This window comes from Coturnix japonica, chromosome 1, assembly GCF_001577835.2.
Source record: "Coturnix japonica isolate 7356 chromosome 1, Coturnix japonica 2.1, whole genome shotgun sequence".
NCBI lineage: Eukaryota > Metazoa > Chordata > Aves > Galliformes > Phasianidae > Coturnix > Coturnix japonica.
The window spans coordinates 75,778,664-75,799,418 of NC_029516.1; the positions used below are offsets into that span (position 1 = coordinate 75,778,664).

At 38.6% G+C, this 20,755-nt stretch overlaps 1 protein-coding gene across 3 annotated transcripts in view; it reads right to left on the reverse strand.

Annotated features, from left to right (window-relative positions):
- Positions 1–275: 275 nt before the first annotated feature.
- Positions 276–20,755, reverse strand: part of CMSS1 (cms1 ribosomal small subunit homolog) — a 208,215-nt gene continuing 187,735 nt past the window's right edge. For all 3 annotated transcript variants that reach the window (XM_015876868.1, XM_015876876.2, XM_015876859.2), the window contains exons 2-10: positions 18,616–18,713; positions 13,998–14,069; positions 11,019–11,148; positions 8,119–8,178; positions 7,353–7,455; positions 5,899–5,959; positions 5,254–5,341; positions 3,893–3,981; positions 276–539 (exon numbers count right to left, since the gene is read on the reverse strand). In XM_015876868.1, the coding sequence (XP_015732354.1) occupies positions 456–539; positions 3,893–3,981; positions 5,254–5,341; positions 5,899–5,959; positions 7,353–7,455; positions 8,119–8,178; positions 11,019–11,148; positions 13,998–14,069; positions 18,616–18,713 (785 nt within the window). In that variant the 3' untranslated portion in view covers positions 276–455. The remainder of the gene's footprint in view (positions 540–3,892; positions 3,982–5,253; positions 5,342–5,898; positions 5,960–7,352; positions 7,456–8,118; positions 8,179–11,018; positions 11,149–13,997; positions 14,070–18,615; positions 18,714–20,755) is intronic.

The window sequence follows — 20,755 nt, forward strand, 5'->3', positions numbered from 1 at the left end:
CAAAAAATAGGATTTGGCCAGCTAGACAACAGATAAGAGAAAAATACTATATTTTGTCACATAACTAAAATTCATACATTTTCAAAGATATTTTAAGGCAAGCGCTAGCTTACCTGTCCCGTGAGAGAAAGAGGTAAACTGAGTTGTACAAAGACTTTCACACCCACTTTTGCTCTTAAAAGTGGCACGTAATAGTAAATCTTGTGGGTGAAGGCAGCATACATTTGACTTTGCTGCTGCACTGCCTGTACAATAAAAGACTCCAAATAAAAAAGTACAAATAACACTTCTGTCTTTATTATTAAAAGGAACCTCAGAATAAACTTACACAGCACATTCTTTCTGCATCAAACATATCTGAAAATTAAAAATTCTTAATTTAATCATTGTTGACTACTTGCAGACAGGACAGAAGCAAAATCCACCTGTAAACCACTTCCTTGTGGGTAGAACTATTAAAAGAGTCCCAGCTTCACAGATCCCTCTCTGCACAGCTTTATAATCCTCATCTCCAGTAGGTCAATTGTTTCTTTCTTTATCTGAGGAAAACAAAATTCAAAGAAAGCATCAAAGGTTAATGGTAAAGCTTCATCTAAACACCATGATTTTATTTACTTACTCAGGTATTTTACAATCAAACTAGAAATTAAAGGAGAAGTTCCCTCACAGTGCCACTAGCTCTACAAGGGTTCCATTTTCCCAGATTCACAGAATATATTGACTTGGAAGGTACCCACAAGGATCACTGAGAGTCAGCTCCTGGCCCCACACAGCACCACTCAAAATCCAAACCCTATGTCTTAGAGCAGTGTCCAAAAGCTCTCAGAATTCTGGCAGCTTGGTGCCGTGCCCACAGCCCTGTGCAGCCCGTTCCATGCCCGCCACCCTGTGGTGCAGACCCTGTCCCTAACACCCATCTGCCCCTCCCTTGACACAGCTCCATGCCATTCCCTTGGGCCTTGTTGCTGTCATAGAGAGCAGAGCTCAGCACTGCCCCTCCACTCCCCTCGTGAGGGGCTGCAGGTCACCATGGGGCCTCTGCTTTAACATTTGCTCTGAAGTCCTAAGGTACAACTACAGCTCGTTGCAGTCTCATCTAACATAGCTACACAGTAATTGGCACAGTTGATTAAACTTGCCACAGCAAGAGATTGATCCTGGGCTGCCAGATTTCTGTAGAACTTTACAGTGTATCAATGAGACCAAGGGTAGTCCTGCACTATAGCAGCCACACAATGTCTGGGGTTGAGACTACTGAATAAAAGTGAGCATGAAGGTCAGGTGTAACTAAGCCACATGCAAAGTACTTCGGTTTATAGCACAGATATTACTGTACCTTACTGCTTATCTAAAGATCAAAGACAAATGTAAACAAGGGTAAGAACTGATGACATATTTTAGCAGGAACAGAAGATTCTCTCACTGTGGTAAGCCTAGAATTTCCTTATAGCTTCATTCTTCCTGCTCATGAATAACTTATTTCTGGGCTTCTCCTCAGGTTTATACCCTTATGTGCACAAGAATGCAAGAAAGTCTAACTAGACTATATTTCTTACAAACCCTTTTGCTTTAATAAAACATGAAACTTGTTCAGTGCTTACATTGCTTCTAGAAGGAAATAATAAACTGTGTAGCAAAATATTTGAAAAGCTGTATGTTAATCTTACAAAAATAATAATAATAATTTGAAGAATTGAGACAGGTCATCAACCTCTATAGAGAAAAATTCCAAAGAGAAAAGTTTGTCCTTTGCTCAGATCTGAAATTACATGATCGATTTTTATGTAAACCTTTACATTATAGTGTAATTCAAGCTTGTAAAAGCAGCCTGATAAACTCATTCATTTGACCTTCGGTTTCTTTGTGAGTTTACTTCTCTCCACTGCTTAAGGTGAATGCAGTGAAGGACAGAAAAACAGAAAGAAGAATCCACCAGCATTAATGAATGAGATGTAAAGGCAACTAAAAAAGCACCCATCATCCATTCAGTGAATACAAAAGAATACCATCATGGGAAAGGATTCATGTACTTCTAATTGTATATATATGTATGCATATGTATATATATGTGTGTGTGTGTATATATATATATCTATACATATGTGTATATATATAAACACACACACATTTCAGATTACACCACATTGAACATTATTCTCCACTGAAGATGAGATGAGGACAGGAACAGCAGCTAGTCTGCACCTTTAAAATGAAGCGATGGATTTACCCATGAGTAGACAAGGTACATATTCTTCCAGCTGTTACTGTTTTCTGCACATTTCAGTACACAGACTATTATAACTAAAAGGAAATTTAGCACTGTAACACCTTAAACATATAAAGAAATTATTGACAAAGATATGTTTGCAATGGAAATGTGTCTCTATGCCTTGTTTCCATCTCTAAAGCACAATTTTGCCTCCACAACTAATACAGGAAAAATAGTGCCACCAGCACTAAAAATCATCTCTTCTCTGAGAAAACCCATGACTAATATTAGCAAGTATTTGACAGTTTTCATTATTCTGTAACCATATATAAAGGATCTACCCTTAGATTAACATTATATATGATATATATATACATATACATACATACATATATATAATTTTTTCTCACTTAGTTTTATCTAAAACTAACCCTGAGTATTACTTCTATAAGTTCACCAATGGTCATTGTCCCTTAATGAAATAGAGCCGAAGTCAAAATTCTGACCTGTATTTGTGCTGTGATTCTACCTACAGAGAACTGAAAAAGATGGTTCTGGTTTGCAGTATCCCCAAATCAAATGTTATCAATATTGTATCTATTTTTTCAATGGGTCACCCATAGGCTACTGTGCATATATTTATTTGAGCTGACTTGCAAATATCTGTCCCACTGCCACCAGCACTTGTACTACTATCCTGAGACAATATGCCTGTGAATGCAGGTTCTCTGCTCTTCAAAATCTTACAGTTCAGTGCTAGCACTGTACAAAAGATTCTCAAGCATTTACCACAAGAGGGAGCCTCCTTGCCTCTGTACGCATAGCTGTTCTTTTCTCTGCTTCATTTCTGCAGTGTATTTTTTGCAGGGTGCCTTATCAAAGACTATTAGAAAGCTGCATTGTTGTGTGTGGGGGACTATACAGCACATTCAAGGATGGAGGCAGGTGCAGAGAAATGACTGACCATTTCTTTCACTTGTGAAACAGTTTCCTATCTACATGTAAGGAAGTCTTTTCCCACTGTAGAACATGTACCAGCCTGTGAAAACATGCAGTCAAATGGAAGCTTTCTAGCAAGGACTACTAGAGGAATCCACCTATTTCTGCTGTCTGGATACCAGCTGATGGCCCACAGCATATGGTAAAAGTATCTTGTCATAGCAGTTAATGTGGAAGTTTGATTACAGAATTAAAAAGCACGGGGAGCTATTTTAAAAAGAGACTACAAATGATGGATGGTTCTACATAGTTTGTAACCAACCTCTTTCCAAAAACTAACTGTACGGTACTGACTGTACAAAGTTATGTTACTCTCAGAGACCAATAAATGCCATTCAAGGCTGTATTTAATTTTTGAGGAAACGTTTTTGCATGAAGTCCCCTTACTGAGAATTTCCCAGGAACAGGCAGAACAACTAACGAGCATAAACAGCCGAAATTTACAGCACAGCTGTATCAGTCACAGCTGTGACCTGTAACAACAACAATAACAAAAGAAACCAACTTCCTCAAGAGGTAATTTTGAGATCTGAGAGTAAAGACTTGCGACTCAAACACTGACTTGTTTTTGTGTTTCTAGACTGCCAAGTCTGCTTTACAGAAGTAAATCCTTACTGACCAAGGTGCTGGAATCAAAAGCACTGAGTACACAGAATATTATATATACAGGTGCTCATACAATACCTCAGGGATATCCATCATTCTCCTTAGTTTCTGATCTCTCCAGTTCCAATCCAGAATAATATATTTCGTGGAGTTCAAACATAGGCCATCTAAAAAAGACAATATAATACGTGCTTATCAACATCATTTTTTGTGTTTTACATCTTTTGCTGTCTGTTCTCAAGGAAACAAATCTTTGAACACTACATTTGTGCTTGGAAAACTAATGCAGTGACACTGCAAACTCCCTTAACCACATAATCCTATGCCTTTTTGGAAGATAAACACAAAAGCAGAACTGTTGCCAGGCTTCTCAGGAGCTAACATCCTGCCAGCACGTAATTCCTCAAGCTTCCTCTTGATGAAACCACAAGAGTTGAATTTCCACAGCTTACGAGGAGCTGGTAAGTTACAAGGACCTTAGCCTGAAAAATCTTATTAATGTGAATCAACAACGTTTAGGAATTTACAGGACCAAGTGCTACGCGAATGTGAGTCAGGTCAGTGCTGCTGCTGAAGGATTCCTTTATGCTCCTAACAAATCCTGGTCCTTTCTGAACCTGCCCTCCAACAGCTCTTCTATTTTCCCTCAGTCTTCTACATCAAGTCCACAGTTTTTCATATCAAGAAATGATAGCTTGGGAAAGGCAGTGCTTAGAAAGAGGAATGGAAAGAACTGCCTTGCCTTGTCATTTTTGTTTAATTTGTGTACATGGTGTCTACTGAGTGAGTAAAACTTGAAAGGGAAAAGGACATTTATGTATTTCATTTTATCATACACAAATCATAACTAAAATCAGCAAGCAGATCTTCTCCACCCCATACAAAAATTTACACTGAGCTCAGAGTGACACATGATACAATGACTTCTGCCATTACTAGCTTTTGATTTACTTGCAGTGTTTGGTTTCCTGGAACTTTAAATCTTACACCATGGTTTTGCAATCATTTTCAAGTCAGCATAAATCAATATTTCTGCCAAATGAGGAAGTCCCCCACCTTTGCCTGTTCATTACCTGATTTTATGTGCATGCTGGTTTTGTTTTAATTGGGATCAGTTCTAATTGAGATCAGGTCACTGAGCTTCCAAACATACCTTTGTGCTAGAACAAGAGACAGGATGGAGTGACTAAGTGGGTACTGATTGTAGGGGAGGCGCAACTTTGCCCTTCTCTTGTAACACCAATTTATTCCAGCTTAAAGTGCTCATTAAATCAACTGTTATATAATCTTGACCTCATTCTGACTGACATAGTAGAAGAGGAAAAGCAGAACTGCAGTGCTTAGTTCCTAAATCCATGGACTCACACCAACCTAAGTCCTTCAAAGTCTTACTTGCTGTGAGAGATCAAGCGTTGAAAAAATCCTCCTTTTTCTCCTACCTTGCTCCACCAGTGCTTTAATCCTCCCAGGAGTTCCAACTCCAATGTGGAACACACCTTTCTCCAACATATTCATCTGTTCTTTTATCTGATTCAAAGAAAGACAAACCACAGTGAAGCCACAATTGTTTCAGATTTCTTCTCAAAGAGCATATCCAGGCTGGAAATAAATTCAAGATTACACAGTATCTCTTTCTAGACTACTATCTAGTAACAAACGCTATTCATCTATCAAGCTGTTAAGCCGATCTATCTGGGGAGAGCATAACAGTCAGCTGGGCATCACGCTTCTCTAGAATTATTTTCAGCTTTGAATACCTGCAACTGCACCAACTATTTCTGGAAGTGAGAACAGTAGGTTTTCTTTAGTATTTAAACAAATTCTCTGTAAATATTTGGAAAACCAACTAATTTGAGTCAGCTCAAAACTCCCTCAAGATGATGACACTGGGAAAAAATGAAACAAAGCAAGTGACATTTGTGTTTGACAGTATTTATATCAAAGGCTAAATTTCCACCTTATTAATTCCCATATTCCCACAACTTGTGCTCTCTAGCATGTATGAATACTGGATAACCTAATTAACCAACTAACTAACACTAGTTAGTTGTTTAGCTCTTCTATCACCTTTGCAGCTTTCTTACCTTTATGTGCTTTGCAAACAGTTTCAGAACTCTGCAGTCACCTTTAAATGCTGTCATTGACCTAGAAATAAATTAAAAAAAAAAAATGAAGAAGGAAATGCAAGTATCAGGGCTGAGAATAGGACCACACAGGAGGAAAACAAAACTAGCCAGGATTTCTCAACATACTTGAGACACACAGTTTCCCAGTGGCCCACGCTAGTACTCCGAACACTACGTACAGCCTCCCTTCACTACTTGCAGTGATAAACAACTGGACAAATACAACAGCAGGTATCAGTAGATGGCAATATTGCTTAGATAGCTTCTCAGATAAAGTTGAACAGTTCCAGCTTGTTCTTCCACAGCCAACAGTTTCAAAACCTACTAATCATCAAATTCTAATTAAAAAAATACTCTGGTACTGACATATAGGCATCAATGAACATGTGCATGCAGGCAAAGGAAAGAGCTGTGTATGGATGAATGTACATTTTGCAAAATCTTCCTGCAGCATGGCTGCTGGGAAAGCCTGGCCTGCCACATGTTTTCCTGCTCAGACTGTCCAAGTTCCAGAGGAGCAAAACTCATTCATCTGAAAACCTGACTTATTCTTTTGATGGTCTATTTGAGTACGCACTAAGATCTCTGCGTTCTGTATTAGTCAAGCAGGAGACTATATAGTTAGTACTTAAGGAATTTCATTTAAGACATTCTCTGTATACTTTTTGTAGTGAGCCATGTTTTCAAACTTCTCTTGCACTAGTCTAGAGGTTTATATACAGGTATACAGATAAACCACACAGATGGTAATATCTGCATACAGGAGCTAAGCACTACAGTCACACCTGCAATGTCTATGCTTATAAGTGTGGCATAAACTTCCCAACTCTATCTTTCTGTACAGCATATGAGCAAATCTTAGGGAGCGGGGTCAAGACACAGTTGACAACCATGAAATCTCCAAGGTATACATTAATTCATCAAGTCTTTTGGAATGACACAGGGAAGGAGAGAGAGGAAAAAGGAAGACATGGACACAGATTTGAAGGAACTCAGGCCAGACATAGACATTGTCATTTGAGGCTATGCAATGCTTTGTATCATTGCTTTTGGTGCTATCACCATCATAACCCTACAGTCGTGACTTCTACTGTGGATTAGGATGCTTTATGGGTTTACTCTGTTCCCACGTATAACACGTTGCATGTTATTCCCAGATTGGTTACACTTCAGTTTTGTTTTTCAACAGAAATAGTGCTTCCATGCAACTGAACTACTAAGTGTCACTTTAGGCTAAAACCAAACACCGCACTCCCACAGTTTAAAGCAGCAAGGGATATTGCATCAGTTTCAGTCAGCAAATTTGTTGGCTAGCAGAGGACAGTGTCCCAGTTTTGCCTTTATGTCTGTGGTTCCAAGACAAAACCTCTGACTGACAGCCAATCTCAGCATAATGTTTGCTATCAACATACTTGATGAGTTCCAAGGAACGAAGGGCAGAACTGCAGATAACCAGCATCACCAACGACTTCTTCTCCTTGTGGTTCTTCCGGAATTTTGCCCACTTAGGACAAACTGCAATGAAAAAACCCACATACACACTCAGAGAAAGTACTACTTATATACATGCCACAACTTTAAATTACAAGAGTACATGATGAATGGCAGCCAGTAACAAGAACACACATGCTGACTCCTATGAGGTCTGGATCTCTGGCAGCACTTTCACATTTAGTCATGGCTGAGAAACTGGAAAATGAAATACCCAAGATAGATAAAATATTATAATGCTGAACAAATTAGATAACATTAAAAATAAATGTTTGGGAAGGCAACAAGCCCACTGTCTTCAATTTGTCACATATGGTAATTTGTACCAGGTAAAACCAATTGAAACATTTACCAGACCAGGTGTTCACACAAATAGGTAAAAGAGAACAATAATTCTCTTGATTCATGTCAGGAGGCAGTGGCAAAACTATTACTGTAAGATAATACATATCTATTCAAGAAGCCACGACAAACAACTTATGACAAATAAACCCAAGCAGTTTCAAGAAACTCTAAAACATTTAGGTCCAAAAAACAAAAATAAAACAGCTCTCACAAAACAAGTAAGCAAACAAATAATTTCATAGTTAAAAATAATTGAGAGTGAAGATAAAAGCTATAATAATAGCACGTAAATAATGCTTTTCACACAACTTTCATCTCATCCAGGCCGACATTTTAACTTACTTTCCTTCAGGTATGAAGAAAAACTGTGGGTGAGATCATTGGCTGGCAAAAAGCAAGAATCTGGAAATACAAAGGAGAAAATATTTTTGTTGATGTATTTTTAACAACGGAAAAAAAGAGCTTAAATGCTTGCGGCGCAGTCATTGGTCAGTTACACTGATGAAATCATATGGGTGTTAAAATCCATCATCAATACATTACTTCATGTGAAAAAAGACTCAAGAACATCTCATGTAACTGAGGCTTTAAATTGGATAAATCAATGAAGGTAACACTTCACCATCCATTTACAATTCCTCCATTTTATCCGACCATTAAACTCTGAACGCAAGAGTGATCACATGGTTTAAAACAAGTTTCCATATATTTTTACCGCAGTCAAGCAAAGGCTTTAGCCAAAAGTGTAAATACAAGAATCTACCAATAAATGAGATACTGGTCACTCACCCATCAGTGAGCTGGCTTTACTTTCTGGCCTTGCATATTGTGGCAATTTACCTATGAATACTAGCCCTAACAGTAGCACCTATACTGCACTGGTACACCTGTTTTCATTTCCTACTGACTGCCTGTCTTTCACCTATGTTATTAGGAAGTGAATCTGAAAAGGACCATAGATGACATGCTATTTGCCTTTAAGGCCCATTATATGGGCTAGGAAGAAAGACAACATCCCAACTAAGGTAGACAGAAAAGTTCTTTTCTGTAGTGCCTTTATAGAAAAAAGGAGGTTCTTAAAAATGTTGATTCAAATTAGATGGCTTGAAAACTTGCCATAGCTGTTATAGGTCTTTTACCTAATGGAACAGTACTCTCCCTCACAGCATTAACGACCTTGTACTCAGGAAATCACATATTTGCTGCCATTTTGCACGAAGCACTGCACCTCAGGGTGTCTCTCTCTGGAATGAGATGTTAGCTGACATGTTTTAACTAAATTCAAGAGGTCTCCCTACACATACTACTTATGTTCACATGGATGGCACACATGGATGGTGTCAGTCCATGGTTTCTACCAGAGCAGACAGTGTGACAAACTTGGTTTGTAGATGGAGCCCGCCTGTATAGTTTCTTGGGAACAGCCACTCTCTGTCACTATATCCTTCATTTAATTGGTGTTGCCTTGCCAAAAACTTCTATTTTGCCCCAGTCCTTTCCATTAAAACCAGAGATTGACATTTATTGGGGCTCCAGCTCCAAAAGGAGTTGAATGTGTACAACTGAAATATCAACAGCTGATTTAATTTTAAAATTACATTTAAAAGATGTGTGTGATGCTGGTGGGGAAGGGCAGAGACTGGTAAAGTACCATACACCTTTGGTTGTAGGAGAACTCTATTCCTCAGTGGCAAAATACATTAGCTGTGGTTTTGCTGTTCTGAGTACACTGAGTTGCATCACTGACTAAACCATTCAGAAGGTGTTTTCTAAAGCATACAAGCATCAGTTAACGACTTTTCATCAACACTCCAGCAAAACTTAGTAATAACAACTTTTATTCAAAGTTTCAGAAAGGGGGAGAAAACCCACACAGCCTCAGCATGCAGCAAGAGATCATGCTGACTACAAATGCGACCTTCTGCACTGTGTCAGTTAACAAGAACACACAACTCTAAGTAGTTGCTTATTTGCTCAATGCTTTGACGTGAATGACTTGACAGCGGTAGAAGTTTAGTGAACTGCTTGGCTTCTCAGCCTCCAACTCCCAGCACAAAAAGAAAGATTAAAAATCCCCATCCAACCCTAGAGCCATGTGGAAATGGATCACTTCACTAACCTAAACACCTCTTTCAATAAGAAAGAAACCAAAGCAATTTATTATTTGCTAAATCCCTACATGCCTAGAAATATTTAACATAAGCTTTTGAAAGCATTCTACACAGGTCTTTTCTAGTTTTTTTGATTCAATAAGAAAGCTGAACCTGGCCCAAAGAAAAAGGAATGGTCAACTCATGATCCTAAAGAGAAGCATATTTATTAGAAAGCCGGGCTTAAACAATAAAAAAGCATTGCTGGGCTAGAAGATATGGGATAGGTCACCTACAGTTCAAGAAGTATTAATATATGCAGGTTTGTCACCAGACAGTTTCTTCTTCATATGCACTCTCAACAAATAATGGAATAATGCCTAGAAAATGACAGTGTCTTTTCATCTCTAAAGAGGCAGAGAACATTGCCTTAATCTCTAATACACTCTCAAGCTGACAGACAGAAACTACCCCTGCTCTCTCCTGTTTTGGCTTTTCTATCATTAACTTTGAACTGGAGGCAGTAAATAAAACCAAGAGGGTCTTAGTCATGGTTAAAACTTGTTCATTTTCAACTTGGACCAAAACTACCATCTTTTTTCATGCCACTCCCTGAAAATCCATTGTGTTCAACATTTCATAACCATACCAGAATCACATCTCGCTATTTCTTTGTCTACTCCTCTCAGTCTTCCTATTACACATTTAAGTAGATGAGGATAATCCTAGAAATGAAGTATATTTTCAAAGCCTTTCTCAGCCAGCATCAAGGAACATCCTAATTAGGAATCATACAATTTCTAATAGAAAAGCAACCTCCTAAAATTAATACCTTATTATAAAAAAAACCCACATTCTTTACATGTTGTTTTTTTTCCTTTTTCACATCTAATACATGAAGAAATACTTGTATTTGTTTCAAAGAAATTAACACCTCTTCTTAGCAGTGAAGTAATTCATGGTAGAAACAAATATTCAAGCAAATAGTGCAACTCACAAGGCCTGTCCCAGAAATACAGAAAAAGAACTTACTAGTGTCATGATAACAATAATAATAATAGAATATATAAATATAAATATAAATAAATAAATATATTATAAATAAATATATTATTATATATAAATAAATATATATAATATAGGACAAGTTACCTGGCAGTTTTAATTCCTCTATTTCAATCACTGAACGTTTTGTACCGAAGTGTTGACTAAGCAGATTCTGTAGATCCTCAGGGACACCAGGTTTTGGAGGAGACTTTTCCAGAACATCAGAAATTTTCTTCTAAAAAGACAAGTAATGGTGTAAGTATGTTATTTCTATCATATCTGCTCTTAGCATAGATAACATCATTATAAATAAACATTCTTCCACAACTTTATACAGCAAATTGCATTTCATAGTTTCATAGTTTCATAGTTTCGTGCGGGTTGGAAGGGACCTTAGAGATCATCAAGTCCAGCCCCCGGAATTCGAGCCTCTGTGTAGCAGAGCGGCACTTCTACCACTTGCGCCACAGGGGGGATTCGAACTCCGGGCCCCAGTGTTGCAAGGCGGCGTCTTTAACCACTGCGCCACCGGGGCACACAAATTAAAATTAACAAAATTAAATTTTGTTAATTGCATTAACAAAAGCTTGAATAGAAAAAGGTCTTCAAACAGGACAAGATTCCCATTGTCTTTAGTAGTAATGCAGACTTCTGAATCAAGCTCAGATACTTTGACACAATGGCCTGTGGCCCTGAAGACAGGAAGTCCTGTTCACTTACCTGAAACGCTTCTGTAACAAAAATGTAACTGAGAGGCACTTTTGTGGGTTTTACTGCTGTAGCAGCTCAAAAGCTGACTTTTCTCACCATTTGTTTTAATTTGTTGTTCTTAAAGCATTAGTAACAGGAATCAAATGATACTGTAAGACTGCTACATTTTAAGTTAAAAAGGGTAACTATCCATCTCTTTGGGAAGAGAAGATGGTCAGCTAGATTCACAATATACATTATCATAGAACCAGGGATAAAATTGAGTTTGAAGCTCACCAAATCAGAAATCAAGCAGAAAAAGTTTAGCAGCTGTATTGCTCTTCCAAAATGTCTTATTTTTTCTAACCTAACTATTTTTTTTTTGAGGTTGGAGAAGAGTTGATAATGATTATGTTGTACACCCTAGGAATGTTAGCAAGTAACAGGTTTGAATTTTCACTGAAAAGATAATGCTACGATATTTTCCTCACATAATTAAAATGGATGATTGAGTGACAACAGCCCAGGCTTCCCATTATCTGAATTATCTGCCAGCATTTAAGAATACAGCAGATTTTCAAGGCTAGATACATTCTGGAAAGAACAGAATGGATCTGAAGCCTTTCTTATTCTCACTGAGAAATAAGTCATTTGTGAAGGGGCTGCTTGCAGTTTCTTGGCTGTAAAAGCTAAGCTGAACTTGCTGCCATACAGATGAGTGGCAGTATAAGCCTGGAAGTGAAGAGCAGAAGGGCAGCATGGTTACAACAGAGCATCTGTGAGGAAAAGTGAGCCTGTAGAGAGACAAAACGGGCCTGGAACCACTTATAGCAGCTGCAGAGGGGTGGTAGGTAACTGCGGGACTTATATGTTCCTCTAGGTCTGTCTTTGGCGTGGCCCAAAGCCCTCTGTGGTCACTGGAAGACTCACTGGAAGTGGACTTATGGCTGATAGGCTTCTGTAATACCTGAATCTGCAGTATTCCTTCCCAAGCTTCAATGCCATTTGACACTGTCACATTTTTCTGCCTGTCAACAATTGCAGGGCCACAGGCCACCTACAGAACACGCAGCTATTGCAAGGTCCACAAACAAACTCCTTTCTTATTCCTAGCCAATATAAAAGGCAGGGCCCTAAGGGGAAACACTCTTCTCCAGCTCCAGCTTCTTCAGTGACCTGCATTTGGGAATAATTGGTTTAGCAGACAATAACACAGAAGTGTTGGGCTCATTTCACTTGGTAACTCAGTGTAAGCTGTCATTCCTCAGGACCATTATGTCATTCACTGGACCACTTGATTCCTCCAAAAAAATTATGGCACTCTTGAGAGGAGAAGCCTGATACTAATGAGAAAGCCCATAAGAGTAAGGACACCTGAACAAACTCTCTTCCTTTGAGGAGAGCTACGGGGAAATGGCCCAGATACAGGAAGTTTTATTATTTTTCTTTCAATTTGTTCCACATGCTTAAAAGCAGAGGTGTTTTTTGTGTGTTTCTTTTGTTGTTGTTGCTGTTGTTCCCCCTCCCCTCCTATTTCATGAGAGGAGTTTGCTTGGAAACAATGGATCAATCTGATAAATACTTCCTGACACATTCGCTAAGAGGCTGTGTACATCATTTCAGAGGCCTGGACTTAGTGAAGCTAAAGGTGTAACCAAATGCTTGTTGTTTGCCTAGGAAGGGAGTCTTTTCCCTAGGGCTGGTGCACCACTCTCTGCTGTGGGTTGCTTTCACTCAGCAAAAGTGGAACAAGCTCCATGGCCACTTCTGCCAGAGCTGCTTTTAAAGCCAAATTCAACTCTACCCCTCTACCCATTCACTAGCTGATTAAGAGGCCTGACATAACATGAAAAAGCCACCTCTGCCTTGTGAGGGAGCCAAGTACTTAACACAGGCTGTCCCAGAAGACAATTAACTTGCCTAGTGCCATATTATTTCCATCTAGACAGCAGACTGTGTTTGTTGTTGAGTGAGGATGGAGCGCAGCCAGATGGTCAGCCCAAAGGATTTATTTATATACTTATGCCAGGAGAAGAGGGAACAAGGGCAGTTCTTGGTGCAAAGGATGCTGGAGCCTGTTCACACAGCTGAATCAGGGCAGATTCTGCAGAAACTGAACTGCCATCTTTCTTTGATAGTTCCATTTTCCTGCAAGCTGGGTATAAATAACGCACAACTCTTGAGAAGAGCATAGGCACAATTCTGCAGTTCAGTTCATGTAATGAATGGATAATCTGAGTGAAGTCATAAGAGTAGGAAATTTTATTCTTCTCTAAAATAAAGGCCAAAAAACTCTGTAGCTTCACACAGCAACAAGGTTACCCCAATTTGGAATCTCACAACAGCAGGCACACCCACTGCTCAGTCCCCAGGTACATAACAGGGCATTCATACCTTCTTTCGCTTCTTTGCTTTTACAGTGATCTCTGGAGTTTCTTCAGGCTGACTGAGAAAACACTCGGTAGGCTGCAAAACACATTTTAATAAGAAGTGATAAAGATTCAGCATTACATACCTGATCATCTGGGATAAAAAACATCGCCACAGGGAGGCAAGAGGAAATACAGGAAATATAATGCTAGGCAAGGGGAAAAAAGAAACAAAACCAAACCTTCCTACCTGTAGAAAGAGTCAATTTCTTACAGTGCCTTGAGTCTGGAGTAATTTTGGAATTGAGGTTTATGTTGTTGTAACCAAGAGAAGAATGAAAGGATACTGAAACACACAGGTTGTAGTCAAGCTTCCATAAAATGGTGGAAAGAAGGTTTTGATAAATTACGGGGGGGAAAAAAAAGGGCAAACATGAAGAAAACAGTTCAACAACTATATATATTTAATTGCTATTATTGCACATGATCGTTTTTCTAAACGTTGCCAATAACACCTTAAAACAACCAGTCTAACGTGAGCATCCAGATGGTGCAAGATATCACGGAACTGAGAGACAATAAAGGGAAAATATCAATGCTCTGAATTTCCTTTGACATTTGTAAGGCAAAATTCAGGAAAACATGTTTCAAATTTGTTCTGCTCCATTCCGTATTTGCCTCCTCATAGCAGACAGGGTCAAATATGCAGGGTCAAAAAAACATGTTGCATTTCAGAATAATCTTCATCCAACACATGCTGCAATTATTAACCTACTTTTGCACCTGAGCAAGCAGGCTGAAGTGATCCATTTGTAAGAGTCCCTGCTCACATAAACCAAGGTTAGGATTTATATAAAAGACAAACCAGAGGGAGTAAGGCACAGGTTTTTAAAGACAGCAATTCTCTCTTTCCTTCTGAGGGATGTTTACTTTCTGGTAACACAAACGAGTGTACATATAAAAACTTTATAACTAATAGGTGATTTGTCAAAGTGCAAGGGGAAAATGAGCTTCAAGAAAGAAATCCCTGATACTAGGATGCATTCAGCTGAAAAAATCTGCTCTTGTAAGAAATAGTGGAGAAGACTCATCACAAGGAACATTAAAAACTCAGGGTGCAACGGTGCTCCCAGGGGTGGGCTTGGAGGAAGAGAATGAGCAGGAAAGAGGGTCTTATCAGAAGCCAGAGAAGCTACTCCTTCATACCCTTTTTAGGGCACCTTCAGCAGGGCCAGAGAAAAATTAATAGAGGCTCAGAAGAGCTGAGCCCCTCTGAATGCTTCCTGTGCTGCTCTCGCAGCAGGACAGCCCTTCATGATCACTTGTTCTACATGAGCCTGGCCAGCATGTCTGTGCCTCTCCATACTCACTTTCCTATCTCCCCTGCTTCCCCTGATAATTCAGATATAGCAAACAGGGAACCACCATGCTACTCACAAACAAATGACCTATTGATTGCTCCTGTTTTCTGTGCCGTGTGATAAAGTTATGAACTTGCTAAAGCAGTAGTTATGTATAAAAACAGCTCTGAAACTGTCTGAGGCTTCAAATGATACTTAGGAACTACCATAGCAGATGTGGCTGGGGACTAAACGGAGCCAGCAAAGCACTTGACAGCTAGGACTGCAACATAACACAGCCTGGATCAATAAGAACTTGTAACAGGGACTATATCTTGCCATAACAAGTAAAGATTTGTCAGGAATAATCAAAGAACTGACTGCAAGCACAAACTCACTTCATCTCTGAAAAGCGTTTCAGGGTTAACGTAAGTTTTGTGTTTTATTTATATATACATTTAAATATCATACATTTATATACATTTAAAAAGCTCTGTCCTGTCTCAGATTCTAGTGCTTCTAAGAAGAACACCATACATTTCTTTGTTCCTATCCCTGCTGTTAGCATTCCCAGACACTGAGACTGAAACAGAGCTACCTTCTGCCTTCAGTTCCTGATCTATCCTTACATATTCCAGCTGTCCACAGACCCTTGAAGACCACTTGCCAGGTGTTACTATCATAAATTCCATGTTTGACATTAGCTTTTATGCAGAGAACAAGCCTTTGGATTGATTTAGTCATGAGATACTACCAAGAAACCAAAAAGCTAAAAGAGGTTGAACCTGAATCTCTTTCTTCCCATAGAATACGATGGATCCTTATGCTAGATAGAATCATCACTATTAATGACCCTTTCAGTATAAAGAAAACAGTCTTGTTCATTTTGAGCCCATTTCTTCCATCACGTGTTGTGTGAACTGTTTTATACACATCTCCAGAACTCCACGCATGCTCCCAAACAGATTATATGTAAAGAAGGTATAAAAGTAACAGAGCTGAAAAATGATTTCTAAGAGAAACAAAATTTCCTCACTGGAAACCTTCCATTCAAATGCTTAGAAGTATCATGGAATGTCACAGTTTCTTCTCTGAAGACAGTGTACAGCCCTCTCTTTCAACTGCAACTGAAGCACACAGCAGGCTTGCAGGGTAAGTCTTACTTCCTCTGAAAACCATGTTAGGAGTCAAAAAGCCCTTATTTACAGTAGCATATATAGGTATTTAGGCATGGCACGCTGTTAGCAAGTCCTATTCAGACATTAAAAATAATGGCATAGGAGAAAAATAAACTTCATGGTGGTGAATGGCTGTAAATCTACGTGTCTTTGATGATCTGCAGTCTAAAATATTTAAGTATCTGATCTAACTGAACTTCTGACCCTTAGATAAATATTAGCTGCCTACCTACTCATGCAATAGTTGTTTGCACAGCACCCTTAGGAAAAAATCATTTACATGTTTTTCTTATGCAAGACACAAAGCAGACAACCTGCTGGTTTTTGACATGGCTCCCCTGTGCTCTGTGTTTTTATGCTATTTTTATATGGAAGTTCTTAAAATGCAGAAAACAGGAAATTTATGCTGAGACCGCTGATTTATGAACTAAAATGTTATAAATTCCTTGTTTGTTAATCATAGGCAGAACATAAAATATTTCCTGTATTATATTTCTAACACAACTTTTTTCTTAACAAGTTGCCAAGTTACTGGAAATTCAAATGTAAAGTGAAAACATTCTTGTGTGTGTGTGAAAGTTTACATTCTAGGTCAGCCATGTACTCTGACTTTTGGAGCTTGTGACAAAGTAAACACATCAATGCTCCATTCAGATTGGAGACAAATTATTCATCTCATTGCAACTCTGTGGACAGTCTGCAGACTGGAAACATAAATGTTCATAATTCTGGTTGCTTGTCTCCTGACTGGCTTTAACATGCCAAGACCACTGCTGAATAGATTCCAGCCCATGAATAAGGCAGAAATGAGTGAGTAGGATAGAGTGTTGCACGCACTGGAACTACAGAACTACTAGTTTTCTTTAGAGAAAGCTAGTAGAGCTAGTAGATTTAACTTCACAAGAGTTTTGCTCTAAAAGATATGCAACAACACAGGCAACTGAGCTCCCACAAACCATTGCCTCCAGGAGTTTCGTGGTTAAACACCAATTTACCATGTTCCAAAAATACAGACTGATGTTCTTTATATTACCAAAAGAGTTGTGGCAAGAGGCCTACTGCAGCTGAGCAGACCTCCTCAGCAGGGCAACCTGTGTCAGATATCCTTTCTAATGTTCTCATAGAATGGGTAAAGCAACTCCTCCAAAAAAACAAAAAACAAAAAAAACAAAAAACCAACAACAACATCTTAACTTTGTTCTAAATACATAATTGAATATAGTTGTATAGTTGTTTAACACAAAACAAAACAACGCAACCAGCTCCATAGGCATCCTCACTGAGTTGAATTCCTTGCATTTGATGTTCAGAGACGGCATGTACAAAGGCAATACAACTTTCTCCTATGTTACTTAGTTTTCTCTTTCCCGATCAAAATGTGGAATCAGTTAAGACATTTGACTCATTTCACCTTTGGTCCCCTTGGAAAGACACCAAGAGCATGGTAAGTACTACTGTATTGCTTATACTTCTCTGTTACTAAACAAAGAACAGCTTTACAAAGGATTTTCACATGGGCTGTTGGCTAGGCATCATACAGTGATTTTACTACTGACCTAGGATCTAAATTAACATTCATACCTTCAAGGAGAAATAGTCTCCTACGTCATTTTAGCAACTTGACAGCCATTCAGTCTGTTCTCATGTATGATATAAGGAAAGCAGAAGAAATTAACTTTCAAACAAGAGACTCCTTGAAATCAGCTATGGTCTACATGATTCTTTCCTGCTACAGTGATGCCAACTGCCAAAGACCTTGCTGCCATTTCCTGGGTATATTCTATGTAAAGCTGAACAACATTTAAGACATAGCTTTCAGGACCTTCTGTGTGCAGGAAGAGGAAAAGCTGAGGGAAAACGACAAGGTAGCACCACTCAGGCATTTATCACTAGGCATTCACTTACTTGGAGACAAGTGTAGCACTAAACAAGTGCTATTATCAAAATGCACTGAAGACCACTTCTAAATAATGCAAAAATAATTCAAAAATATATAAAATTCCTATTATATGATCAGATAAGGCAAAAAGTGAAGAAAATCATCCTTTTATAGTGAATCAGTGGGGATTACACTTTACTACGTGATATCATCTCTATTCTCTACACAACTGCTAAACTTACATACCTTCTTTTTTTTCTTTGTCACAGCAGGTTTGGAATCCAGACCTTGATGTGTTGCTGTCTCATCACTTGGTTTCTCAATTGCTTCATCATCTGAAGCATCTGACAAGGAAAAAAAAATATATATATTTCTTTCATTAACATTGCATTCAAAAATAGAAGTAAGATCTTCAACTGCAATCTTGTCAAAATCATATAACCTTAAGATTAGCAGTAAGTACAGCTGGAATGTTAATTTTTATCATTTCAGAAAACTAGTATTTGAAATGTATTTTAGGAGAAGTCCCAGTTTTTGCTTCCTCTTCAAAACACTCGATGTTGCAGGGGATATTTCTGTATCTTTCTGGCATGCTGCACAGTCAGTGCCATCTGCAGCATCACAGGCAGAAATGTCTAATTTATCCATAAACGCATGTGAAATAAGCTATGCAGTGAACATTGAAAGAAGATGCTTCTAGAGAGCTCCAGCACCTCAAACTCCATGACATCTCTCTGTGTTATTTCTGAACAAGTTATATACGATTTTGGATCCATACTACTGTACTTATGTAGTTACAGACCTATCACAACAAATCATTAGACAACAAAATGAGCAACAGTTCTGCTACCAAAGGCAAACAGCTCCGCAGACTGTTGGATCACTGAGAAGAACATACGATTCCCATTAAATGCGCTTATATTCCTTTTGGAGTAAGTCATCTCCTTCTACAAGGAGAAGTCTTGCGGATAGAGAAAGAAAAAAGCACCTCTCACCAGTACACACACACACACAACACAGAAAACACCCCAACCTCCAACTAGAAGTTCAGAATGCCTCGCTGACAATCACCTGTAAGAGGAAGAAGTCTAAGTAAGATCAGAACAATCTCCTGTTTAAAAATATATGAACATTGTCTGTTAGCACGTCTTAAGGTAAAGGCACCATTCCCACAGTTTAAGCAAAATGTCCACAACTACAAGAAATTCTACTGTAATGAACAAAACTATCTAAATTAAAGTGTCTCCATTCATGCTCTTATTCACCTGTTTTACCTACAGAGTACTTTGGGGAAGAAATCTATACACAGAGACACATCATCTACTTAACTAAATAATTAGAATTCCTTTATCTGAACTATTTGAACTTTTCCTTCCCTTTTGCTAGATATAGTGATTCTTCAGACCCCATATGCTGAAGTTGGAAGCTGACGGTTCAAAGATAGAAGTTATTTATTTTAAATAGGAACAGCAAAATTCCATAAGCATCACACAAAGTATGGAAGATCTGACTACTGGTTATTACATAATGTCTATGCAATCATTAGCAGTAAGCAGAATAAAGAGAAAGCCAGAGGACATGAATGACATAAAATCAGCTACGGCCATAGTTTCTAAAATCCATAGTGCTAACAAACTCTGTATATAAACTTGCCTAGAAAATACTGCCTTGTAACTGGCAGTCCTTATCACACTTTGAAAAGCTTGAATCACAGTCAGCATCCTAAAATGGAGTTATGACAGCTTTTAAGAGTTCTTAAAAGTTTGAGAACTTAAAGCTAGCAATCAGAGAAAATCAGTGAATATTTTAGCAGGTCATTTATCATGAGATCTCATTTGATATAGATTAGATTCTTGGCAAACTGCAATAGGTTTAAAAAGACAGTAGCATCAGAGAAAAAAAAAAATGTGAGCAGTCTATGAGCACAAAAGTACAAGATCCCACATGAGGCAAGTTGTTGGTGGCAGAGGAATAACGAGGATGTTCCTCATGTCGGCCCCTGCCACAGGCTAGCTGTAGCATCAAGACGTCCCTTATGCAGCTGCTAAGTCCTGTCCTCTGAAGGAAGAAACAGAGTCAGATTGACTCAATTACTGAGCTGCCATTTAGACCATGAGCAAGAAGAATGACTGCCTCTCCCCAGTAGCACTACTGCCACACTACTGCTGAAACATGGCTGTTTCTGTTCCAAGAGTGTCCATCATACATCAGCTGAAGGAATAAGAGTTTATTAGCCACTACAATTCAAAAGGAGAAAGCATTCCAAAGCCTACTTCTATATTACCCTTTCCCCAGCAAATTCTCCATTGGAGACTTTCATATATAATTCCTCTGTCTCTTAATGTGACTTGAAGAGATGCTTGAGAGATGCCACTTTTTACACATA